This window comes from Pipistrellus hanaki (genome assembly GCF_964339955.1).
Source record: "Pipistrellus hanaki genome assembly, chromosome: 1".
Taxonomy (NCBI): Eukaryota; Metazoa; Chordata; class Mammalia; order Chiroptera; family Vespertilionidae; genus Pipistrellus; species Pipistrellus hanaki.
The window spans coordinates 137,911,872-137,939,758 of NC_140503.1; the positions used below are offsets into that span (position 1 = coordinate 137,911,872).

The following is a 27,887-nucleotide window of genomic DNA, read 5'->3' on the forward strand; positions in this document are numbered from 1 at the left end:
TAATTAAAACTAAAAGTTTATTTTGGATAAAATAATGAAGACAGATTACAATGGTACATTGTACAAAAAGACTAGAAAATAATTTAGTGATGGCATACAACAAACCCACAACCTGTATCTGCAAAGCAGGACTAACAGCCTTCTGCCCATAGCCACAAGTGGAGAGGTTTTCTTAGCAAGGAAGCACTATTTATATGCAAAGTTCCGTCTTGCTGAATAGAGTAAGACTTTTCTCCATCAAAAACAACAGTCACACCAACAAATCTTCCCAGTTCTGCAAATCTGATGCAATCAAAAGTCCATTAAAAGCAGAAACCAACCCTAGCCGGTTTTGCTGAGTGGATAGAATCTCAGCCTTCGGACTGAAGGGTCCCAGGTTCGATTCTGGTCAAGGGCACATGCCCGGGATGTGGGCTCCAAAACTTAGTAGGGGGCGTGGAAGAGGCAGCTGATCAATGTTTGTTTCTATTTCTGATATTTCTATTTCTCTCTCCCTCTCCCTTCCTCTCTGAAATCAATTAAAAAAAAAAAAAAAAAAATATATATATATATATATATATATATATATATATATATATATATATATATTTTTTAAAGCAGAAATCAGTCTACTCAAAGTATTTGCAATATTAGGCAGTGATAAAAATTTCTCACACCTGTATTGTTAAGGATTAACCATATTTTGAGGGGGGAAAAAAGGTGTTTTAGTTATTTCATTGTTATTTCCAATTTACAGATTTTGACTCCAATTTTGTGAAAACATACCATATCAAACAAGAAACAAACAACAGTCCCGCCAAACTGCTTCAGCTGAGAAGGACACTATCTCCTGTCCTTTTTACCAGATTTTCTTTTCCCAGAGAGTAAGTGCTTGGGCTTCATATCAAACACATGCCTGTCTGCCTCCCCTTTCTTCCCCAAGCGATTCATCTTCTTCTGAGCATTCTTCATCATAGTCTTGGCTTTCTTCACCATCTAAAGAGAAAACATAAAACACGTAAGGTGCTCACTGAAGACCAAATATCCATACGCATTTTCACGATTGGTTTATAGCCTGTCTTTACAATGTAGGTGTGCTCAGTACTGGAAAACCCAGGTAAGCCCCACTCACTGCTATTTTGAACCCACTTCAGTACCTGCAGGAACTCAGCCAACACCTGCATGTGCATGCAGGAGAAAAATTATAGCCAGACAAGTTTTGTACCTACAAGGAGCAAATATATTCAGTGCGGAAGATTAGAGTGTATCTATTATAACTCCCTCTTGGACAAACAAGGAAACTCAGATTAGGACCCATGAAATTGTACTACTCACACTTAACAAGTGGAAAGACTAATATTAAAATCAGATTTCTAGATGGAGATGGTATGGTGCGTTTCCATTGGCAAGTTGACTGCTTGCCAATTTATACAGACTTTCTCCTTTACCCGAGTTTTCAAAATACTGAAACTAAGAATTTGGGGATTATTTAATAAAATTAAGTTTCAACAAGAGACAATGTACATCCAAAGTGTCCTTCCCAAAAGACTGAACAAAATGCTCGGCTGGGCCGAAACCGGTTTGGCTCAGTGGATAGAGCATCAGCCTGTGGACTGAGCATCAGCCTGTGGACTGAAAGGTCCCAGGTTTGATGCCCAGTAGGAGATGTGCAGGAGGCAGCTAATTGATGTTTCGGTCTCATCGATGTTTCTCTCTTTCTCTCTCTCTCCCTTCCTCTCTGTAAAAAAAAAAAAAAAAAAAAAAAAAAAAGGGCTCGTGGGTCCCAGCATGATTCATTGTGGTGAGGCCCCAGGCCTCCAGGGGCTCAGCAGGGCCCATTTCCTAGAACACCCTTAAACAGCTGGGGCCTGAGCTCAGACCACTTGGTACCATATGACATCATGCTTCTGTTCACTATGAGAATGGTGTTCTATGGGCAAAAGCGAACAGCTAACCCTTACCAAAGGACAGCTGAGGGATGGGGAGGTTTTGCCTTGAACGTTCAGGTAGCCGAAAGCAGAGACCATGGTGTTATTAATTGCACGTGACAGAGACTAACCTTGACGTCCCGAAGACCAGACACATCACGTGGAGTTCGAGAGCAACTGCGACTCCGGGCAAGAGATGTGGGCGGGACAGAGTCTTCCCGCTTCCTTTTCCTAGTGACACTCCGAGACCTTCTGGCTTGGACTGCATAATGGGCCTGAAAAGCACAAAGGGCACACTTCAGGATCCTAGCCTGGCTTTCAGGCTTAGTGACAAACATGAAATCACTCCAACAAGGGGAGAGAGAGGACATTCAGGAGCTTTTATCAAATAAACTAAAAAAAGAGATCTTTAAAATACACAAAGTTAACTTCACATTATTTGTCAAATATTCTTTTTCATGGTTACAAAGCTAATTTTACTCCATTAAAAAAAAAATAGCCAAAACCGGTTTGGCTCAGTGGATAGAGCATCGGCCTGCAAACTGAAAGGTCCGAGGTTCGATTCTGGTCAAGGACATATCCCCAGTAGGGGGTGTGCAAGGGGCAGCTGATCGATGTTTTTATCCCTCTCTCTTCCTCTCTGTAAAAAATCAATATTTAAAACATTAAAAAAAAAAAAAAACTGAGTTGCCCATTCATCCATGTTTTCCTTTAACCTAGCTCAGCATCATCTTTATTCCTCCATTTTGGATTAAACCTGTCAACACTGTGACGAACATCAGAAAGCTGAGCCTTAGGGTTCAGCAAAGCTATGCAGATGGCTGCCCACAGGTTATTCTTTCGCCCCCCCCCAGTTGTCAGCCCTGCTCCCGCTTGCCTGGGTGTGGGGCTCACACTCCCCACTTATCTGGATCTAAGGATAACTCAGTTCCCTCCAAAGGTAGGCAAGCAGTAAGTCCAACGCTTAATAAGCCTCCAAAAGTCAGGAGCTACATATACACATTAACTATAACTCCACATGAACAGGTTGTTCTCACTCATTAGCTGATGAAAACTGAAATCAGCTGAACCCTTTTGGAAAGGAACTTCAACAAACACTCCTCTTTAATTTCATTACTCCACCTCTGGGAATGTGTTGTGAGAAAATAATCCAGAATATGGGAAAGTTTTTTTATACAAAGATGCATATAACCCAGAATAGCTCACTAAGCAGGAACACTGGAATTCTAACAAGTAGTACCTGAAACGCCCTCTAGTCTTTAAGATTTCAGAACACGCTTTGGATAATGTGAAGCCTAAGTTCCCCTCCCATTGAGAGACTTAATAGCACCTCATGGTTATTTGATAACTGAAGCTAATCAAAGCACCAGGTAAAGACTTTGGTCAACAAAATTAAAGTTCCAGTTAAAAAAAAAAAAAAAAAAAAAAAGTGTAGGATGGACAACAATGTTTTGTTCTAACATTTCCAATTTATATTTTTCGATGACACAAATCTTGTTTTTATTTTTATTATGCATTTTTTACACATCAGCTTTCATTCTTTGAGGCAACAGCAAATGAATTTTTAAACTGCAAGCAATGAAAAAGGCTTAAAATGGAAAGACTACTTATTACTATAAAACAGTGGTTCTCAACCTTTCTAAATACCTCGACCCTTTAATACAGTTCCTCATGTTGTGATGACCCCAACCATAAAATTATTTTCGTTGGCTACTTCTAACTGTAATTTTGCTACTGTTATAAATCGTAACGTAAATATCTGCGTTTTCCAATGGTCTTAGGCAACCCTGCTAGCGGTTCTCAACCGCTGCTGTAGAACATAAGACCATCGGGAAAAAAAGATATTTACATTACGATTCATAACAGTAGCAAAATTACAGTTATGAAGTAGCCAACAAAAATAATTTTATGGTTGGGGGTCACCACAACATGAGGAACTGGTCAAGGCATTAGAAAGGCTGAGAACCACTGCCCTAAAAGAAAGTGCCTGCTGCACAATGAAAAGTAGATGCAGCATGTAGCATGTGGGTATAAACAGATTTCAAAGAAAGAAACAGAAAGATTAAAGTTCTCTGCATAAACACTGGATAAAAAGGCATGCACCACATGGTAGCCTAGTTCATTTTTGTGCACTGTAACCACAATTGTTTTCTTTCTAGTTTTAGGAAATTTACAAATTTTATAAACGAATACACAAATATACTAAAACATCAATAAAAAGAAAAAAGGTAAATAAAAAGCCTCTATGGTAGCTGCACACACCTGACATTAACTAAACTGGACAGCAGAATGACATCCAGAAAACCTTCTACCACCCACAAGGAAGAGTTCTAATTGCGGAGGATGGCATGGGCAAGTCTTCTTCTTAAATTCTTCTCAAATGGGCACAGCAAGAACTGACTCTGGCAACACCATCCTGTACCAACAGGATGAGCCAAATGCCCAACCTGTTCCCCAAAAGGGAATAGACAATAGTGTGAATAATGCTGTGTCTGTCCTCAACCAACCACTTCCAACCAATATGTCAGAAAAGTGAAACTCCTCAACAGAAAATCTGCAGGTTCTAATTTCTTTTCTTTCTTTCTTTTTTGAAAATAGTAAGGAATTTTACTGTCAAAACAAGTAAGAGATACAAATTTAACAGAAGACACAAAGAAGTTAATTGTTCTCATCCTTTGAGACTCCAGGGCCTCTCTGTGAAAGGTTAGCCTAGCTCCCTATGTACACATGACCCCCTCCAAAGCAAGAACAGCAGAGATCTGAAACAGTGTTCAGGACAAGGATCAAACATGTCCACAGTAAGGAGATCTAGTGAACTCTATGATCTCACAGGTTTCTGGGCCCCTGGTTTTAAAGCTGTAACTAACTATGAAGTATCTGAGATCATCTCTGCACACTCACGTTGTCATTATCATCCATGTCAACACCAAGACTGCGCATTTCATCCTCCAGGACTTTCCGCTGAACCTGAAAAGAGGGGAGTATATTTCTTTTAAGCAAAATCAATTTGATGAAATGTTAAAGAATTGAGGTGAAAATGTGTCTTTATACTGATCTTTGATACACCTCTTATAAATTATATCTTTTACTTAGGCTCATGCTGATGTTTTGGACAACTCATTAAATCCCATGAGAAAACAAAACTAACATTTCCTGGGCACTTGCCATGTGTGGAACAGTGTGCACTTTGTCCCTAGATTCTGCACAATTTTGCAGGGGATTCCTGTGTGCATATGTGCCAAGAACCAATTCCAGCATGTAATAATTACAAGAGTTATGTCAAAAGGTTGATGGGATTTGGGGGGCTCAACAAGGGTGAGCCACATATGTAGTTTACCTGCTGGAAACAGCTATACGGCACTTCCCCCAAACCTGAATAGACAGCTCAGGGCATTTTACTGCCTCCTGTTGGCCAAACACCTGAACAGCTGTAGGCTATCCCCCAAACTGACAATGATTCTGTACCCTTTGATACCTTACCCTTTGAAGTGTATATTTCCACCTTGCCTTGGGACAAATTGTATTTAAGAAATACCATGGGGTCCTTAGACAAGGTAGAATCTTCAGTTCCTTTTAGCTGAAGCTCCTCTGACCCCAATGCCTTTCAAAAATATCTTTGGTCTTTGGACTCCTTTTTAATCATCTCGCAGCCCCTTTCTCCAGAATGCTAAACCCTTTTTAAGGCTGGGAAAAGAACCCTGGCACATATGAGATCATGAAGGCAGGTCATGTGACACACACCCCCAGCCAGTGTCCCTGCAGCACCACTGGCGGATACAGTGATGTCTGCATCTGCCAAGAACCACTCACTTGCTATAACATGAAAACAGTGCCGAGCACAGGAATATCCATATGGTTAGTGCACTGTTGTCTTTTTCCTTCCTGTCCCACTAAACTTTAACTGCCCTACACATCTTCTCTTTCTTTGGTGAGCTGCCCCCACCTTCTCTCTCATGCCCTGTGGTTTGGAGACGACCCACAAGATCTAACCTCACCTGCCACCCTGACAAGAACTGAGTAGAGAAAGATGCCTACAGAGATGGAGCTGAGAGCTGGAAAGAACCCCAACCTCATTAACCCATTCGAGCTTGAACTAACAAGAGCCAATAAATCGCCCTCAGATTTGTTAGGTTTCTGTAAATTGCAAGAGTCCTCAATTATGATCTTATAAACTTTGAAAATCACCAAGAAAGGCGTAATAATCAGAAATAAAAGATCAAGACTCAACTAACCTTGAAAGTCAATACATACCAACAACAAAAAAGCATGTTATTACTATACACAGGTGAGAATGTTTTATCTAGCAATGACTATAAGAGAATCCATTATGGAAAGAAATGGGTTACACCTCCTTGAGACACAAAACTTGCCTTCTTAGCAGTTCGTGGCATTCTGGGTCCCTGTGTGTCCTTCTCCTTGGATTGCAGAATTTTCAACTTCCTTTTTTCTCTGATTTCTTTTGCCAGCTGTCGGATTTCCACCATTTCTTCATCTTCACTTTCTGAATCACTGTCATACTCTCCAGCAGCTGTTCTTAGCTCTTCTTCTTTTTCTAATTCTTCCAATTTCTTTAAAAAGGGTCATAAACAAAATCAACATTGAGAAACTCAAATATAGAAACTTTTCTATGGGAATTAGGTTTCCCTTAAGCCTTTCAGTGTGCAATGGATGCCAGGGTTGTCTCATGTGGGCCTCATACACATGTCAGAGCTGACCTATTAGCAAAGATTACGGGAAGAAAATGAAGACTGCACAAATGCTGAGCTGACAACATATTAATTGCTTGGTGCCAGTTCTTTTTCTCCTTTAAAAACAATGAGTGTATATAGCAAGGTTAAAAATGTTTGAACAGCCGAAACCGATTTGGCTCAGTGGTAGAGCGTCGGTCTGCGGACTGAAAGGTCCCAGATTCGATTCCGGTCAAGGGCATGTCTGTTGGTTGCGAACACATCCCCAGTAGGGGGTGTGCAAGAGGCAGCTGGTTGATGTTTCCCCTCTCATCGACGTTTCTAGCTCTCTATCTCTCTCCCTTCCTCTCTGTAAAAAAAAAATCAATGAAATATATTTAAAAAAAAAAAAAATGTTCGGACAAGACAGCACCTCCCTCAATCCCCTCTCTCTCAGCAGACACATGGAAAAACCTCCATTCCTGAAGAATTTAAATCATTAGTCTGTACTGATCTTGTACGATAGTGTCCATTTATCCATCTAATGTCATCCCCAAACACAACCTCATAGGCTATACTGTTAAGATTTTTAAATGCATGTACGTATATGATAGCCAAATAAGTAAACTCACAGGAATCCAGCAGTCAGATGTGCCTACATCGCTATTTATGTGGCAGTGTGGGAGCAGAGACTAGAACAGCATGGCTAGACTAATCACAGGCCACCCAGAATCCACACTGAGGACAATGGGTGCTGTGCAATGAGAAATGAAAGTAAGAGGCACAATGGAAGTTTAGAGGAGAGAGACATGACTTCTTGTGTGTGTAAGTAGGGATAACAGAATATGAAGGGGAAGAGTTGGGAAAACAGACTAGTTAAAGCCAAGGCAGCAAGGATGAACATCAGACAACAGAGAAAAGTACTATTCAGAAGTGGAAAAAACAAAGTATGAAGGGGGCTTATGTCAGGGTTCATCCCTTTGATATCTGAAGACTGAAAGTATAAATAAGGGCACCATTTAAGAACTGAGGAGAAGAAAGTGGGGAAATGTAAACAGCAAATATTTATAAAACTTTATTTTTCAAAAAGCCTGACTGACAAAAGTTAGCTTAGCAACTAAAGGAGGACACAAGACTTTGGCTTTTTAAAGGTGATAGAAATTCACAGGCACTCATATGCTAAGAAAAAGCAAACAGGGAGGGGAAGGAACAGGAGGCATATACTGGGGATGGAGCAAAACTCTGGAGAAGACAAGGAACCAGGCCTGAGAACCAGGGGTGCTACACCCAAAAGTGCCTGCCAACGAGAAACACCTGGGCACTCACATCCACAGCGGCTCTACCTTCTTCACAAAGGCAGGCTACCTGCTATGATGGGCCCAGGGAAGCAGAGCGGGAGCTGAGAAGGGAAAGGCCTCAGCGGGAAGAGGATGAATGGTCCTGTAAATGGGCAGAGCGCTGGAGTCTCCAGGACACTTGGTGGGAGCAAGCTGTGGGTGACTGGAGGCAGGGAGGCTCATGAGTGTTGAAGGAATGATGGCAACAGATGCAGGTGAGCCCGAAGTTGTGTTTGAGTTATAGACCATTACACAATGAGACCAGCTAAAAGCTGTGTTTGTATTTTTTTGTGGTTGTATTAAAAAGGAATAAAAATGTGATTTAACAAGTGATACAAACCTTCATGATGTCAGGATCAATGTAATCAGCTACATTATGGCCTTCCCAGATCTCAGGGATCTTATCATACTTTTCAGATGAATTCATTATGTCCCAGTATTCTAGAGTTAAAAAAAAATTACATTTACAGTAATTTTTAATATCTTCAACTACTATGTGCCCAAAATAAGTTATAACTTACGCAAGTCATTCCCCTCTTTAAAGACAACAGTGTTTGTATTCGACACTATGTAAGCGAAGCCAGCTGCTTATTAAAGATTCACCCCAAAACATTTCCCAAGGTCTATCAGTACCTTAGGATGAAGTGACCATAAAGGAAAACAAAAATAAAACAAGTACAATATACTCAAAGGAAGAAGGCATGAATAACAGATAACTGACAATATCAACCTGGCTCCACATCTACCTATGAAAGTTACAAAACTAATCTCTCATCCTTAAATGACAGAAAACTGCCAGAAAGGAAGAAATCTCAGAGCCCTGCCAACACACAACCTTTCATGTTTAAGAAATTAACAATATGTTGGAAGATTTGTGCTCATTAAAGCCCTTTCACACTTTTCTGAAACACTTTACACGAAACTGGCATTTTAAAATAACTAGTAGATGCAGTCCCTTACTTTGAAGATCCAAAATATAATCATCTCCCAGTTCCAGTTCAATATCTCGTTCCTGCAATTTTAAAAAACACACAATTATGATCAGTTCTATTTGACCCTTCAGGTCCAGAACAGCCGAGCCCCTCTTCCTTGTTCCTGTGAAATAACATCCTCTCCAACCAAATCTAATCCTTTTCACACCTGGCACTCAGCTCCTACATGCAGAAGGACAGATGTTGTGCCACATACACGAAGGTGGGAACCTGTGTAGGGTTTCACAGCCATGTTCTCAGAGTGTAATGGTGCTATTGGCCTGTTGATGATCTAAGTCTCCATCCCTCATTGCAAAGCCTTCCTGCCCACCCTCACAAATAACCCAGTAAGGCTGACAGGACCTACCCTCTTCCTTTGAGCCTCCCCAATCTCCATTCTCTTCCTGCGTGCCACCACACCTTCTGGGATGAAAGGGGGTCTCTCCTAAGAAGATATTATGAGAAATATTTATGTAAAACACCTTGATAAACAGAAAAGAAACACACAAATGAAAAACTAACAGTAAATTCTCCATCTGCAATAAATATATAGAACCACACCCAGGCCAAATAAAAACCAACAGATGATTCACAGGGAGAGGGGAGGGTGCAAAGCCAGTTTGGACATGTTAGCCAGGAGGACTAAGAGCTGATTCTAAAGTTTATTTAGAAAAAATAAACATTAAGGTCACCAAGAACAATTATGAACAAAGGAAGCAACATGAGAAATAAGGGACATAACAAACAAAAGGAATTTAGATAGTAACATGAGATAAATGACTAGCTACTGAAAAGCAGAACTGGATAACAACCTCCACCTGATTCCTAACAAAATAAATCCAAAACTAAGTGAAGACTTTTATTCAAAACAGGTAAAATTAAAAACAAATGAAACAATCAAAGAATAGAATAAAAACTATTTTTGGAATGGGTGGGCATTGATATGCATGACATCAAACCAAGCAACCACAGAGAAAATATTACTATATGCTAATAGCGTAAATATGTGTACTTTCTCTGAGATTAAAAAGGAAATCCTACAGCCTACATGTGTGGCTCAGTCATTGAGCATCAAACCATGAACCAGGTGAGGGTTTGACTCCTGGTCAGGGCACATGCCTGGGGTTGTGGGCTCAATCCCCAGTAGGGGGCATGCAGGAGGCAGTCGATCAATTCTTTTTATCATTGATGTTTCTTTCTCTCCCTCTCCTTTCCTATCTCTGAGATCAATAAAAATATATTTTTAAAAAATCCTCCAATGACAAAATGAAAAACAAAGACAAAAACAAACATTTTATAGTACAAAACCCTTTTGAAGTATATAACTGTCTACCACTAATACTGTACACCCAAAACTAATACAACATAATACTGAATGTAAACTGTAATAATATATATATATATATATATATATATATATATATATATATATATATATATATATATCAGTCTAATTACCTTAATATAAAAATTACAAATCAATGAGTAAAATATAAATGACCTGAAGAACTTAAAAGGGCAAGAAGCCCATCAAAAATGCTCACCTGCACTAATCATTAAAGAAATACATCACAATGGAACCATCTCTTAAAAAATTGTAATAAAGTCAATATATAAGATTATGTGTATTTCAGGCTTACATCATCATAATTTGATACTTATATACATGACACAGTCACATCACTGTCCAGCCAGTTAGCAGCCATATCTTTAACCAGCTACAATCCACTAGACTAACAGATGTCAACACAAAAGGTACATGGAAACATCAGCACTATATATACATACTAGAGGCCTGGTGCATGAAAATTCATGCACTGGAGCCCTCAGGGAAGGGAGGCAACCCAGTGATCAGGGGAAGGAGACGCCCCATCACACCTATGCTACTGCCAGCAGCGCAAGCCTAGACAGCCACCATCCAAGGCTTGCCCATGCCTCGGGCTGGCCCTGGTGGAACTGAGGCAACTGGGTGCCATCTTGTGGCTGTTGGTGCCGCCATGTTTGAGGGTATGACAAATATTTAGCATATTTCCTCATTGGCTGTGGATGCCACTATCTTTGAGGGTGGGACAGTCAATTAGCATATTCCCTGCTTATTGGCTGTGGGCATCACCATCCTTGTGACTACATAAGGATCAATTAGCATATTCCCTCTTTATTAGATAGGATAAGGCATTTTGGAGAACGATATTTTCTTTTTTTTTTAAATATATATTTTATTGATTTTTCACAGAGAGGAAGAGAGAGGGATAGAGAGTTAGAAACATCGATGAGAGAGAATCACCGATCAGCTGCCTCTTGCACACCCCCTACTGGGGATGCGCCCGCAACCAAGGTACATGCCCTTGACCGGAATCGAACCCGGGACCTTTCAGTCCGCAGGCCGATGCTCTATCCACTGAGCCAAACCGGTCCCGGCTGGAGAACGATATTTTCAATGCCATACCTTAAAATCTCTACAGATAGATTTGCAAATTAAAAAACAACAATACTGTGCCAAAACCGGTTTGGCTCAGTGGATAGAGCATCGGCTTTCGGACTGAAGGATCCCAGGTTCAATTCCGGTCAAGGGCATGTATCTTGGTTGTGGGCACATCCCCAGTAGGGGGTGTGCAAGAGGCAGCTGGTCGATGATTCTCTCTCATCGATGTTTCTAGCTCTCTAGCCCTCTCTCTTCCTCTCTATAAAAAAATCAATAAAAATATATTTAAAAAACAACAACAATACTGTATATAAAGATGTGCACCCGAGTACTGTCTACTAGCAATCAATGAAAAAGAACACAAAATTTGCGTTTAAAATTAAAAATAAAAATGCTTTTATACCAAAAATATTTCTGGAAAGATAAACAAGACAGAGTTAACATTAATAAGTCTGGTGGAATGAGAAGCAGGTTTTAATTTGACACCTCACACTCATTTTTTTGTCTTTTTCAATATATGTGGCAGGATTTAGCTTGAGTAAGAACTCATGCCTGCTCATGATATCCATTTATGCAGATATGTGCAACTGCATCTGTGGCCCCTGGACGAAGCACATGGCATGTCCAGTGTCACTATCACCATAATTCCATCTCAAGGTGTCTCTGGAAGAGCAACCTTACCTTATCATCTCTTTTGTTTGGTATAGCCAAATGCAACCTGTTCAGCACCTCATTGACTTTATTTCCTTTCATTTTGGTTTCAACTCGATGAGCCAAGAGCCTGTCACAAGCCTAAGAAAGTGTAAAAACAAGGCACGAAAGTTACAAAGCATCCTGCAGCAGCCTCCAGGGAGGAACCAGCAACTGGAGACTATGTATGTTCCAAGGTTTGGAACTGGCTAAGCACTTCTGCTCAGTAGTGACATCTGGTGGCTAAGTCCCCAGGACCACATCAAGGTCCAGTACCTCCCCTGGAGTGGACCCTACTCTCCAGGATGGAGGTGCCTCTTTCTCCCTTTCCAGACCAGGCCCAATCTGGGGCAGAACCCTGAGGCAGCACCACCACACAGCTGGCCCCGAGTAACCCCAAAGCCCTTTCTGGGCCCTTCTTCCACTATCAGACAGCTCCCTAACTTGATCCACATCCCCCCTCAGGACTCTAACTAGAGCAACTGAGCCCAAATAAAATCAACAGTATTAGAGTTGCCCTTTTCATTTCAGGTAAAAATAACAAAAATAAGAATGTTAGAATCATGTGAAATCTAACAGGAAGTGCTTCCTTAAGCTGTTCCCACTTTTATTTTTTCCTTCTACTTCTGAACAGTTTCCATGGAAGTAGTTTTCAGTCCAGCTCCCATGGAAATATCGGCAGGCTGAGAGAAACAGCAGGCAGTGGACAAAGTTAAAACTACTGGAGCTGGGAGTGAAAGCTTCTCCCAAAGCCCCCCTTTCGTTGGGGGAGGGGTTGGGGGGGGACATGGGACCACGGCTTCAGCGATGGCGCCTGCATTGATGCCTTCTGTCTAAGCCACCACAAGCACTCACCCGGAGAGAAGACTCTTTCCCCACGACTGACTTTACTCAAACAAGAGAAAGACAGTAAAGCGCTCGACCCCTGCCTATGAAGAAGCACTGACCTCTGTTTTCACTTTGATCACCCCTTCCTCCGTCAGGGTGCTGGTCTCTATCACAGGAAATCCTTCAGCCTGCAAATCTATAAATATTTTCTGGGAATATAAAGGAAAAACAAGAGACATGTTATTTCCAAGTCCCCATGAACAAATCTTACTGTTCTTCAACTGGGTGCTGCTTAGCACAGCACCTGTGGTTTGTTCTCTTTTGAAGGACATCCCCCGAAAAGTTAATTATTTTTCCCTACATTATTCTGTAATTAAGAAAATACAAATTACTAGGAGGAGCAAACCAGAGGCTTTCTAGAATATTCTGAGATTTTACCTTCCAAAAAGAAACTTGGCAAGATCAAGATCAAGATTTTTTTTTTAGAATATTTAAAAAAAAATTTTTTTTTTAAATCGTCACCAGAGGATATATTTATATTCTAAAGAGAGAGGAAGGGAGAGATAAGATAGAGGTAAACATCGACTGGTTGTCTCCCATAAGCACTTAGGTATATGCTGACTGGGAATCTAACCTGCAACCTTTTTTGGTGTACAGGATGGCACTCCAACCAACCGAGCCACCCAGCTGGGGGCTCAAAGCTATTTTTAGTAAAAATATTTAACCTCCACAACCTAAGAGAATGTCTTAGAAAACAACACAAAAATGTTTACGCACCTAGCTCCTTATAAGCCACTAAGACTCTAAGTGAAAGGACCTGTTTGTGTGCCCTTCCCCCTAATGCAATTTCAAACAGAGACAGTCAACCAGTCCAGCTATCCTTAGCTTTGTGTGAATAAGATCTGATTCTCTACTGAAAGAGCAGTGTCCTGGGGAATGCCAGGGTCAGAGAGCCAACCTCACTACTGACTAGCGTGTGACCTGAGTAAGACACTGCATCTGCCAAGCATGTGGACATAGCGTCCATCACACAGTAACCTACACTGTTGCTGATGAGTCAGAGCACCGATGAGTCCAGGCCACAAGATAGTGTTATCCAGACAGTTAGCATCGCAATAGTGCCCGTGTCACCAACTTCCCGATTTCACTAAGTCTTCCCAACCACATCACTGGTGTAGAACCAGTGGTGTCACTGAGAGGTGGCCTCACATGTCAGGGCTGCTAGGTGGTGAGGCTGAACTCAAGCATGTGTAACATCAGAGCCTGAGCATCTGGTGTAAGGTTTACTCCCAACCTTCCTGGTGTCCCCAACTTTCCCTACTTCACCCTTTGGTGCTTTTAGACAGAAAAACTGAGATTATTCAATAGGTACATGGGTCCTTTAAAAAAAAATACGTGAATTATCTGGTGGTGTGTTTATACTAGTACTAGTATAGTTAGTAATTTAAAGAACACACCACAGTTCCCCAAGGAAACTGTTTGAAAAACACTAATTCTCACCAAGCATTAAATGTCCACATGACACAAGGGACACTGGGAAGAGAGCAGCATGCCCTTTTTCCTTGAGACCCACTCCATGGAGCATGCTCCAGGACATGTGGCCAGCTGCAGTCATCGTTCTATGGAAGTAGCTCCCAAACCTCGAGTGTGCACCCATCACCAGGGGGCTGCTCAAGCCCAAGCCTGCTGGGTGCCCCGTTTCTTATTTCAGAGGCCCTGCATTCAGAACATATTACCACGCCAAAACCGGTTTGGCTCAATGGATAGAGCGTCGGCTTGGGGACTGAAAGGTGCCAGGTTCGATTCCGGTCAAGGGCATGTACCTTGGTTGTGGACATATCCTCAGTAGGGGGTGTGCAAGAGGCAGCTGATCGATGACTCTCTCTCTCATCGATGTTTCTAACTCTCTATCTCTCTCCCTTCCTCTCTGTACAAAATCAATAAAATATAAAAAAAAAGAAAAAAGAAAAAAAAAAAAGAACATATTATCACAGGAAGGTAACGTTGGCTAATGGTCACGCTCACAACCTGAGAACCACTGTACTAGTGCAAAGCTTCTCACAGCGCCTGTCCTGAAAGATGCTACTAAAGAGGGCTGCAGGGTTCAGTTTACAAACTGAGGCTCACATTCTGTCTTTTGGAAAACTTCAGCAGATGCGACAGATTCTGGACCTACAATGTTAGACGCTCGTTTTCCTTCATTCACTCCGTTTTCAAACTCACTTCATCACAGACTCTATGCAGCAGGCACATCGGTAACACTATGAAGCCCCTGCTACCTAGAAACATACCCTGCGAGTGCTGCTCCTGCGCACCGGCTGCCGAGGCCTGAGCTACATTTCCTTTAAGGCCCTGGTGTAGGACAGTCCCTTCCTATGTAAGCACAACTTCCAGAGGTTAAATGTGCCAACTGATCGCACATGGATGCTTCCACAGCCTCTAATAGAGCAGCCATCAGTTAAATATTTTTACTAAAAATAGCTTTGAGCCCCAGAAATTTAGGTTTCGTTGTCACTAAGAGGTTTTTATAATGTCATGTTGACTTAACTACCTAGGATACTATCTCAACTGTAAAATCAAAAACCAGACCAGCATTGCTATAATTCTTCCTAAACTCCGGCAATCTAAGATGAGATTTAGAATTGGTAAGAAATATTAAAAGCATAAGGGTGACTTACCTGGTCATCTTCTGGAAGCTCAGCTATTCTTTTTACATCACATTTGTTTGCTACAACTATAAGAGGCTAGAGTGGGAAGAGAAACAACAAGGTGATTACACCTTCATACTGCAGGTCATCAACGTGGTACTGGTCATCACACTCACCTTGTTTGGATTTATTTGCTCTTTATTTAAAAACATAACCAGATGCATTTTGGTAGTTTATATTCTCTGGTTGTCATTTAGTTTCAAAATAAACATTGGGAGCATATGCTCAGCAACAGTTTATTGAAGCCATAACATTTATAGGATTCTCAAATGGGTACAATATACAATCTGTCATAAAAATTATAAATGATGCCAGGTAGAATGCATTTTTAATACTGGTACAATGGCAACAGCAGCTTTGCAAATATTTACCTATAGGATTTCTATAACATTTTAATAAAGCTTTATTCCACAAGAATGATTAAATAATTTAAATTAAAACTGATATAATATACAAGTTTAATATTAGAATCATAATGAATGTCTCATAAAATATTTTGTACAAATGTTTAACTACTTTATTTTTAGTGATTATTTCCTTTATTCACACTTAAATGTAGCTAACAGGTTAAAAAAAAAACTTTTACTGGAGGCACATGTTTCTTAACTATTATTGGTTGAATTTTTATCCATAAATGTGCTGTAAACATAAATGTGGAGCTCATGAAAACAAAACAGTACCCCCAGGTCTGCTTTCCAGTCTGGTGACTTTCACAACACTATTTGGCATCTCAAAGCACTATTTTCTCTGTCGAAATAGAGGTATTTCTGGGAAAAAGCCTAATTATCTTTTTTAGTCTAAACTAACCAGGGTTATTTCAAGAATATCATCCGTGTAGCTGCTTCCTCTAGGCTAATAAGTACAGGGAAGATGTGAAACCCCTGGGTTCCCACCCATGAAGAACCGCTCTCCTTATTTCTGGAACTGCAGTGGAGGTTTCAGCATCTCAGCTCCTCCTGCACCTTCAGTCACACTCACCTAATGAGAGTGTCCCTTCCTCCAGGAGACTTAGAACATTAGTGAAGGGGATCCTTGCCAAAGCTATACTAGTGTCCACTGCTAAGTAGATGTGTCTGACAAACTGGGGCTATCAGAAATACATGGCAACTTTGTAGGAGACTGACTGATAGGGTCACTAAATGAAAATACAGAATACCCAGTTAAATTTGAATTTCAGGTAAACAATGAAATTTTTAAAAAATATATATTTTTTATTGATTTTTTACAGAGAGGAGGAGAGAGTGATACAGAGCTAGAAACGTCAATGAGAGCGAAACATTGACCAGCTGCCTCTTGCACACCCCCTACTGGGGATGTGCCCGCAATCAATGTACATGCCCTTGACTGGAATCGATGTACATGCCCTTGACTGGAGTCCGCATACCGACGCTCTACCACTGAGCTAAACCGGTTTCGGCTGAAATTTTTTTTGTTAGTCCTCACCTGAGGATATTTTTTCTATTGATTTTTAGAGAGGCGGGGAGAGAGGGATTGGGAAAGAGAAACATGGATGTAAGAGACACATCAATGGGTTGCCTCAAATACACACCCCTACAGGGGCCGGGGATCAAACCTGCAACCCAGATATGTGCCCATGACCAGAAATTGAGTCCATGACCTTTCGATGCATGGGTCGATGCTTTAACCACTGACCCCACCGGCCAGGGCTGATTTTTTTTTTTTTTTTAAGAATGCATATGTCCCATGCAATATTTGGGACATATTTATACTGAAAAAGTTATTTGTTATTTACTTAAAATTCAATTTTGATTGGTATCACATATTTATATTTTCTAAATCTGGCAACCCTGGATTGGCAGGAAAGAACAAAAATTGAGTTAGGTGTGCATTTACTGTTATTGAATCAGGCTACTGAAGACCGAGTTAGTGAACCTGCTATGGACCTCAAAGAATCCTTCGGAGGCACTGCAGAAAATATAAGGTTCAGGAAGTCTTCATGAAATTTAAATTTAGCTGTATGAATGTGAACAACTGACATCAAAATAACATCTCAGACTTCAGTGAGCCAGATATAACTACCTACCTAAGATGCTAGAGATGATACATTCTAATTTTTAAGGTCACATTGGACTTTGCTTCCAAACCTTTTGAAAAATAGCTGGGTTTAGATGATGTTCTTACCTCTTAACTGTTTATGATGAAAATAAATCAAATCTAGAGGGTTTTTTATTGATCAAGTTTGTAGCACTTTATGGATGCATGAGCTTTACTGAAATACTTTTCATTACCTGAGAATACCCAAGAAGAATGGGAACTAGGTTATTGTCTTAAGGTCGTAAGTGTATCTACAGAGTACAAATTAGAGTGATCTAGTTAAATGTGAAAAACCTCTCCAACCTAAATTGGGTAATTCCAGGATAAACATCACTTTGGAGATTGTATTTTCTGTTGTGTTCTCTTATTGATCATGCAAACTAGAAAATATCCAAATACCCACTCACCTTGTTGACAAAGAGAGGCCTGATGTTCTGGAAGAGCTCCAGCTGCGCCTGCAGCCCGTGCCCACACTGCTCAGACAGGTCCATCACGTACAGCACCGCGGCACGCAGATGGGCCAGGGCCGTGATGGCCTGCATTTCAATTGTGTTCCGATCCTCCAAGGGGTGGTCCAAAATCCCCGGGGTATCTACAACCTAACGGCCAAACTCGTCACTCCAAAGCACACTGCTCACAAACCTGCTGTCCAGCACATCCTACAGGTCACTGACAACACTAATTAATAAAACGTAGGTCTCCCAGCTGACCATGATAAAATAAAGCAGTAAGGGGAAAACGGGAAGGGAGGGACCTGCATAGCTCATTTAGGAACTAGCAATGCCTCTCTGCTATTAGTGACATCATAAAACAGAACTGGAATAACTGGCTAACATGCCCACGTGTGAGAAACTACTTCATCATTGATAAATTCAACTGTGGAAATACACGGCTTTATGCTTTTAAATTAGTAAATGTCATTACTAATAACAGGGTCATAAACAGTGACAAGGAGACTTTCTCAGCAGCACCATTGTGAACATAATGCAGAAGCCTCCTAGTAGAGAAATGAGGCACTCCTGGCAACCCTAAGAGTCTACTTCCCACCTCCTCATTCTCCCCACCTCTAAAAAGTGCACTAAATAAGACACTTTGATCCCCTGTGCTGTACGGATCAAAATCATTCCATTAACAAAACAGGACATCTGTTCCGTTTAAAGATAAGAGCTCTTACCTGCCAGCGCAGATACTTATAATCCATGTGTCCAACAAACAGAGATTTGGTGGTAAATGCATAAGGCTGGACATCCACATCTGCTCTTGTCACCTGAAACCAATCACAGTGTCCTACACTTTATTTCCTCTCACACAGTGTAAAAGTACCCCAGATATGTTATCAACACTGTTATGGTAGGAGGAAAAAAGCTCAAGTGAGACTTCCATGATTAACTGCTAAGCGCTACTGTGCTTCGACAGGTGACGGTCTCCACTTCCTCATCACCGCCCATAGCAGAGAGAAGAGCCTGAATCAGGGATGAGGGACGCGAGGGAGGCGAGGCAGGCCCAGTCAGAGGAGGACACCCAGCTTTCCCTTGCCTGCCCCGAACAACTTGCTTTAATGAAGAAAACATTCTACATGTGCAATGTCCACACGGGGCCTGCTAGCCACACACTGCCCATGAACTCTTGAAATGTGGTCAAGCACAACTGAGAAACTAATTTTATTATTTAATTAAAAAGATCTATTTTTAATTGATCTCAGAATGAGGGAGGGGGAGAGAAGAGAAACATCAATCAGCTGCCTCTAGCACTCATCCCAACTGGGGAGGGAACCCTCAACCTGGTTGAGGAATCAAACCCACCACCTTTTATTGTACATGACAATGCTCCAACCAACTGAGCTAAAATTGTAAGGGTTATTGTTTAATTTTGATTATTTAAGTGGTCCCGTCTTTGCCCCACAGAACTGGCCTTCAAGTGTTGGAAACATAACTAGGACACTGCAGAAAATTGGCTTGTCACTATGTCAGTACAACTTGTGGACAAAATCTATAAATCTTATTTAAATATATTTTATTGATTTTGTACAGAGAGGAAGGGAGAGAGATAGAGAGTTAGAAACATCGATGAGAGAGAGTCATCGATCAGTTGCCTCTTGCACACCCCCTACTGGGGATATGCCCGCAACCAAGGTACATGCCCTTGACCGGAATCGAACCCGGGTCCCTTCAGTCCCCAAGCCGACGCTCTATCCATTGAGCTAAACCGGTCCCGGCCAAAATCTATAAATCTTAAAGGCAAAGGTGTTTTACGAAACAAATAGTCACATGGATGTATATGAATGTAACAACTATTTATTGGTACGTGAGCAGTTGCTGCTTATGAAATGACATTTTAAAAGCTGTTTCTGCTCTGCTCAGGTCCCTCAAAGTCAGGTAAATTACCCTGAAGCACCAAGTTACTTATATAAATAGTGCCCTTGAGCCTCCAATAATAAACTCACTCAGATAAGAATGACTCAATACTCCCCACTACATGGACCCAATACTCCGTACTCCCCACTACATGGACCCAATAGTTTATGTGAAAGCTGACATAGCAACTAAGGAGACAGTACCTGAGAAATACTTTCAGAGACCGGAAGTCCCTTTCAGCAAGTGCAGCCTGCCACAGTGAACAGCAGGCCTGCTGGCACCACTGTTCCCAGAACATGCCAAGACAACATGTACTGAGAGAGCTCTTGTGTGTTAACAAAAATGTACTTTAACATCTCAAACCTCTTAAAAATTTGTAGGAAGCACACAAGAAAAAAAAAAAGGTTTCTGTAACAATATAAATCTAGGATCAGACAAACTCAATCCTCCCTTCAAGGACACAATGTTTTAAACCCAGGGCAATACCAACTAAAGGACTAACTAGCTATCCTCCATCCCACACAGTCAGAACATGGCAGCCCGTTGGGCTCAGGTCCTCAGTCACCTGAGTAATTATCAGAGACAAACCAACCTTATTGATGAAGCTGGACTTGCCGACATTCGGGTACCCACATAGAAGCAGGGTCCTTGTGTTCGGGTCAATAGTTGGCAGACGGGAAAGGTGCTGACGCACTGTGTGAAGTTCAAATTAAATGTGCTTAATTTCACAAGAAAAATTAAGAGACTCAGTTTAAGATCTGTTTCACTTATACTCCAATATTGTGACATATTAACATCACTCCAACATTTATGTGAAGAAAAAACAAAGGAGCCCGAGCCAGTTTGGCTCAGTGGAGTGTCAGCCAGGGGACTGAAGGGTCCTGGGTTTGATTCTGGTCAAGGGCATGTACCTAGGTTGCAGGATTGATCCCTGGCCCTAGTTGGTGCTCTTGTACTAGGTGACCAATCAATGTGTGTCTCTCATAGCAATGTTTCTCTCTCTCTCTCTCCTTCTCCTTTCCACTCTCTCTACAAACCAATGGGAAAATATCCTCAGGTGGAGATTAACAAAAAAAGAAAATACAAATGAATGAAAAAAGGATCATCTGCAGAGGCGCCATGATATAAAGGATAGTATTTCCCAAATCTGCCTGCACTAAGAATCCCATTCCTAGGCTGTACCAGCTTGGTATCCTATCTAACAGGTCCAAGGTGAGGCCAAAAACACGTCTAAGCATCAAGGTGACTCTTAACTGAAAAATATTTGGAAAAGCGCTTTTGAAGTGAGCATGCGAACCATCATTTCTGGCTAGACAGAGGGTTGCTTCCATGTAATGACTACTACATGGGAGCCTGGCTTGCAGTGCTCATAGCACCAGTGACTCCACTAAGCTACCCTGAAGGTTAAAGCAATTACTGGAAGCCCTGTCAAAGCAGCCAAGTAAGGCAATCTTTTCGCAAATTATTTGTTAGATGCTGGGTGGGGGGGGAGACCAAAACCACCTGAGTTAAAAAAATTTGTAATGAAAATTATATGAATGTAACAAAGGAAAGAACTGTCTCAATAAACACAATACCATGCTAATTCAGATGTTGTCCTAGTACAGTGGTAGGCAAACTCATTAGTCAACAGAGCCAAATATCAAAAGTACAATGATTGAAATTTCTTTTGAGAGCCAAATTTTTTAAACTTAAACTTCTTCTAATGCCACTTCTTCAAAATAGACTCGCCTAGGCCGTAGTATTTTGTGGAAGAGACACACTCAAGGGGCCAAAGAGCCGCAGTTTGCCGACCATGGTCCTAGTACATGAAACTATCAGTTAACAAAACAAGTAGCAGTTTGATGCTATCATGTTACAAAGAAAAGCATTTAAAATAAATGAAAACGTAAATAATACATAAAACTAGGAATCAGGGGACTCTATTCCCCCTCTCCACGTGGGAGTCCTGGGAGTCCGTTCTGGGGGGCTCTTCCCCCTCCCCCCGTTAAGATTCTTTCCGCTTCCCCGTGTGGAAGTCTGCACTTGTTCTTCAATAAATCTCCACCTTTGCTATACAAACAAACAAAAACAAACTAGAAATCATTTTATTTTCCTAAATATTTTGGTATTTCCCATGATTTATAATATATGTCTTATCTACTAAATATGAGAAATGTTAAGTTTCCTTTCTTTTAAAAAAAAAATATATTTTATTGATTTTGTACAGAGAGGAAGGGAAAGAGATAGAGAGTTAGAAACATCGATGGGAGAGAATCAGCTGCCTCTTGCACACCCCCCACCGGAGGTGTGCCCGCAACCAACGTACATGCCCTTGACCAGAATCGAACCTGGGACCTTTCAGTCTGCAGACCAATGCTCTACCACTGAGCTAAACCGGCCCCAGCTTAAGTTTTCTTTTTTAAAAAAAATATATTTTATTGCTTTTTTACAGAGAGAAAGGGAGAGGGATAGCTAGAAACATCGATGAGAGAGAATCATGGACCAGCTGCCTCCTGCACACCCCCTACTGGGGATGTGCCCGCAACCAAGGTACATGCCCTTGACCGGAATCGAAGCTGGGGCCTTTCAGTTCACAGGCCGATGCTCTATCCACTGAGCCAAAGTGCTATTAACTTGTAAGAATTGTAAGTGCTAGTTACTTTTTCAATAACTGGCCTGTCTGAATTTCTTACAGGATAGACTAGGAAAAATAATCTGACCCTGTCATCTCTAAAATAAAAATAAAACATTTCAAAAATAAGTTTTTGACAAGGATCAGTACCTTAATAGAATGCACTCAAAACTATTTTTGCTTACGTATGACAAGTACCTTGTTCCAAATACTCCAGACTCTGTTTCTGTCTTTTGATAATAGTGCACATTCGCCCCAGGGCGGCACGCTTCAGCTGCTTGCAACGGTAGAGGGAGTCTCCATATTTCATAAGCCGCACATAATCTTTAGCAACACTTAAAGAAATAAAAAGAAACACATAAGTTATTTTCACTTTTGACAATGTAAAAGATAATATATTAGGAAAATGCCTTACTTGTCCACTAAATTCTTGGCAATATTTATTTGTCCCAGAGCCAATTTGTAATGATCTTTATCATAGAGAATGTTCATCAAATCAGCATAAAATGGATGGATATCCTGTAACAAAAAAAGCAAAGCAGTTTGGAATAAGTTTCTCAATCCTTTTGTACATAATACTTGAAGAATAATTTCCTAGGAAAATACACCATACCTTTCCCTCTCTTCCCACACCCATAGCATCTCTCCCCAGATCTCTCTCCTGGTTAACATCTGTCCTGTTCTCTGAGAGAGCAGAAGTTACAAGGAAGTAAGTCTGGCAGTCACCTCTGCCCATCCACGGACCTTCATCCTACTCCTGTACAACTGTTCTTGGATCCAACCAAGGCCTGGTCCATCCATGTACTGGACCCTGCCCCTTACTATTCAAGAACTGAGCTCCAGATAATATTCCCTCTCCACCTGGCCATTCCCTTCAGCCTGTAGACATATTATTTCTCCCCCAAAATTTAAAGTTTTAAAATTCCCTTGCCCTCCCCTCCCCCACCCAAATCTTTCCTTTCCTTTGCTCCCTTTCTTGGCAAATGTTAAGAAGAGAGGTACCGAGTCTTTTCTTTCTCCCCATTCCCACAACCCAAACTAGTCAGGACTGTCTCTACCAGGCAGTCAAAACAGCTCACCACCACCAGTCATATCCAGTTCTCCTTTATCTCACCAAACCCTTTCCCACACTTCCTGATGCGTTTATTCATCTGGTCTCCAGGATCTTCTCTTTCATTGGCTACTTCTCCCTCCTCAATGCTAGCCACTCACACTCCCCAAAGCACTTTTCTCACACTCATTTCCTAGGTGACCTTCCATAGGTTCTCACACATCGACATTTTCACAAGTCATATCTGGCAATCTCCAGGCCAGACCGCTCCTGAGCTTCAGATTGCTCAGCATTTCTACTTGAACATGTTACCCACACCTCACAGTTAACACGTACAAGCTGTTCTCCACCTCCTCAAACCAGTGTCCCTCCTGTCCAAGGGCAACTCCACTGTCCAAGGTGCTATGGCTCACACCAACTCCATGATCAAATCCATTAGCTCTTCCTTCGAAGGATACCCTGAAGCCAACCTCTTCTCAACTCCTTCACCACTATGTCCTCTAAGTCACTGCGCTGACCTGAGTGGCCTCCCACCTAAAAAGGCCAGTCATCCTCTAAGAGCTGAAGAACATGGCTAGTCCCAGGCTCAGCTCCAAAGGCTTCCCCCTTTTTTTTTTTTTTTTTTAAATATATTTTATTGATTGAGAGAGAAACATTGACCAGCTGCCCCCTGCACACCCCCCACCGGGGATGTGCCCACAACCAATGTACATGCCCCTGACCGGAATCGAACCTGGGACCTTTCAGTCCACAGACCGAAGCTCTTCCACTGAGCCAAACCGGTTTCGGCAAGGCTTCCCTTCTTCTTCTTCTTCTTCTTTTTTTTTTTTTTTTTTAAATATATTTTTATTGGTTTTTTTACAGAGAAGAAGGGAGAGATAGAGAGCTAGAAACATAGATGAGAGAGAAACATCGACCAGCTGCCTCCTGCACACCCCACACCGGGGATGTGCCCGCAACCAATGTACATGCCCTTGACCGGAATCGAACCTGGGACCCTTCAGTCCGCAGGCCGACGCTCTACCACTGAGCCAAACCGGCTTCGGCAAGGCTTCCCTTCTTAACAGAATTCGAGTTCTACCCAAGTCACCTCGCCCTACTATTACCTCTCTGATCCACCTCCCAGTATTCTCCTCCACCTCCTGGGTCCACCTGTTCCTGGAAGACACCACACTCTGAACCTCAGGGCCTTGGCACTTGCTTTCCCCAGGGAGTCAGACAGCTAACCACCTCACTTCCTTCAGGTCCCTTACAACCTCCCTGCTGGGGCACTCCCTACTCTCCTTATTTATCTGACACACCCTGTATTTTCACATATACTGTCTTTCCCCACACTAGATGAAGTTGGGGACTTCATTTATTAAGGCTGTATTCCTAGTGTCTAGAACAGTATCCGAGAGCCAGCAATCATTCAATGAATGGTAATTCGCACTAACCCACTACCCTGAAACTGTTCTCAGACAACTAACTCTAGTTTTAAACACACACACACACAAATACAATGTTCATAAATTTGAACCTCTAATGTATAAAAAAGGATGCCACAGAAGATAAAACTTCTTGCAAATAACCACAGAAATCTGGTACTAATTAGACCAAAGTATTTTGTTCATTCAAACCAGGTATTTCCTAATATCAAATTATTTTAGAATAATCTCATCCTTATATATCTGTTTGTTTTTCAATTTTGAGCGCACCTTTTTAAAGCTGGGGACAGTAAAACAAGGAAAGACTTAGGATAGGAGAGCACCTAGGAGGGGCTTCTTTGGCTCACTGAGAAACCAGAGAAAAGGGGGCCTTGGAGACAGGTTAGCTCGGGACAAGCTGCCACTGCCCATTGCTCCTGTGGCTGCAAGTTTTACGGGGTTCCTCAGAGGTTAGGATGCACACCTGAGAGGGAAGAAGGGGAAGCCTCTTTCTCAAGAAATAATTACTTATTCAAAAGTATCTATTGAAAGACATGTGTCACTCCTCTAGCAGAAACCTTTAAATTTTATCTTTAAGATTTCCGTATTTTTTAAAACAAACCATCATTAATCCTCACCACAAGATAAAGTGACTTTTTAGAGTAGAAGGGCAGAGTAGAGACAGAGAGAAACATCGACGTGAGAAAGACAGTGATTGGTTCCTTCCTATATGCACTCTGACTAGGGTCTGGGATGGAGCCTGCAACCAAGGCACATGCCCTTGACAGGAATCGAACCCGTGACCCTTCAGTCTGCAGGCCGATGCTCTAATCACTGAGTCAAACTGACTAGGATCATCAATATCTTTTTACTTCATTTTTTATATTATTATCTTTTTAAATACAAAGACTATTTTAGGACAGTGGCAAATTTACTCCATCTCACATAACCTTGCTACCATGTGATCCTACACGAGGACTTCATAAGCAATGTTGCTTTACCTTTCTACAACGAAATAAATGGGCAAACTGCACTATGCAGAAGAATGAAGAAAGAGTTCAACTTTTGTGACTTAATGAAAAATCACAGTTCCCCCAAACAATTTCTTACCACTAGTGAAAAAAAGCCAGAGCTGAACTGACCATCACTGGCTGATGAACCAACAAGATCACAAACAGTGGTAGACCTCAGGGCATGGACCCAACTTAAGTCCAGAAAGGAGCCTTGGAAACAGGCAGGAGAGAAACCAGACCAGCTGGTGAGCTGCTAGAACTCTGGGCTTCCAGATTCAGTGACAGCTTTCAGAGACCCTGGGATAGACCCTGCCAACCTCGAAGTTTCACAGCCTGGAAATAGCTTTGGGCCCACTTAGATGGGGTTTGGTTGGCAGAAAGTAAAATTATTAAGAAGTTTAAAAACAACAAACCATGTTCTGTTCCCAACTTTGCCATTCACTCACTGAGTAAACTTAGACAACTCAATTATTTTCTGTTTCTTTCATGATCTGTCAGGTGAGTAGACCAAACTGGTTAAAAGCTAGCATTTACATAAGCATCCGTGGCCTCTAAAGTCACTTACATCCAATTTGGGGAAATCCATTATAATCTGTGAGAGCCTGTCATGGTAATTCTGTTGAGTAAATTTGACTTTTCTCATGTAAAAATGTCTAATGCGATGAATTTGGTAATGTTTATGAATGACCGTTGGAGTCTTCCGTTGCGTCTTCGATAATGTCAGGTCAATAAAGTCCTGCAATTAAATTAAATAAGAGTTACACCAAATGCACCTACTTTTCATCCACTTTATTGAAACCTTCTTAAAAGACTAATATCTAATAATAGTACATATTTTAAATGACACCTTTTCTAACTAAATCTTTTATATACAACTTTGTTTATCTTTATAGTTTCTGGCCTTAAAAAGAAAAAAACAACACTTAGCAAATGGCTGCTGAAATAAATCTTTTATCTTAATTCCCAAACACCTAAAAACCTTTGAAACTTAAGTAGTCAGACAACTCAAGCGTAAATCAGAAAAAAAAATACCCCACAGTATTAAACAAACAACAACAAAAAACCCCAAACAATCCTACAACTTTAAAAGCACATAAAATGATGGCTAAAACGAAATTCCACCGTTTATAATTTCCTAGGACTTGTTAAGGTGACCAAGGACACTGAAGATTTTTGAGTGAATTCCCCAGCTGACAGGTGCCCGCAGCACCAGCAGGGAGGAGGGATACAGATGTCAGATTCCAGATAGCTACTCCCTCCTCCACCTGCCACCTTTATGAATCCTCGAGGGCCCAGTTCTAAAGTTCTCTGGTTCAAAAAGCTCTCCGCCTCCCCTCCCCTCGGGAAAGGACCCCTCCTCTCGGAGGAGAACCCAAATGTCTGAGGAAGGACCCCCTCACCTCGGGGGGTTTGGGGGTGACGGGACCCTAATGTCAGGAAAAATCCCATTTCCCCTCTGGGAAAAGACTCCAATCACTGAGGAAGGAATCCCTAGTCGCTGTAGAGGACTATAAGGTCTAAGAAAGGAAACCACCCTTTTTTGGGGGGAGCGGGGCCGGGCCTAACCCGGGAGACCCCTAATTTTGAGGATGCGGCCTGGGTAGCGGGGCCCCGCGGAAGAGCGCTGCGGGTCCGGGCCCTCCGGCGACTCGCCGAGGAAAGAGGCGAGAACGGAAGGTTCCGGCCCGCTTACCTTGGCGGACGGCACCACCGTGATCTTCTTGAAGTTGTAGTGCGCCATGTCGGCGGTCGGCCACGAGGGAAGCCGGCAGACACACGGGACTTAGGTGGAGGGAGGGGGCGGGACTTCCGTGGGTGACAGAGGCGGGACTTCCGCCGACCTCGCGTCACTTCCGGGAGTTTC

The 27,887-nt window shown here is 41.8% G+C and overlaps 1 protein-coding gene across 1 annotated transcript; it reads right to left on the minus strand.

The window, feature by feature from the left end:
- On the minus strand, positions 1–27,856 carry GTPBP4 (GTP binding protein 4). The gene is made up of 17 exons (XM_084872429.1): positions 27,717–27,856; positions 26,589–26,759; positions 22,969–23,072; positions 22,752–22,888; positions 20,532–20,632; positions 18,760–18,852; positions 17,993–18,184; positions 15,501–15,566; positions 12,942–13,031; positions 11,986–12,096; positions 9,250–9,327; positions 8,872–8,923; positions 8,252–8,352; positions 6,278–6,475; positions 4,809–4,874; positions 2,039–2,182; positions 1–975 (listed from the first exon to the last, which is right to left on the minus strand). Exons 1-17 carry the CDS (start codon positions 27,762–27,764, stop codon positions 823–825), a joined length of 1,905 nt encoding a protein of 634 aa, XP_084728555.1. The 5' UTR covers positions 27,765–27,856; the 3' UTR covers positions 1–822.
- Between the last annotated feature and the right edge of the window lie 31 nt (positions 27,857–27,887).

Bases quoted from the DNA above. Each gene is read 5' to 3' on its own strand.
- GTPBP4 (XM_084872429.1), bottom strand. From the start codon at position 27,764: ATGGCGCACTACAACTTCAAGAAGATCACGGTGGTGCCGTCCGCCAAG. The intron at 15,567-17,992 runs GTGAGTGGGTAT...TTCCCACTCTAG, and splicing joins GGCCTCTCTTTGTCAACAAG to CCTCTTATAGTTGTAGCAAA. The intron at 2,183-4,808 runs GTGAGTGTGCAG...TGTGCTTTTCAG, and splicing joins ACATGGATGATAATGACAAC to GCCCATTATGCAGTCCAAGC.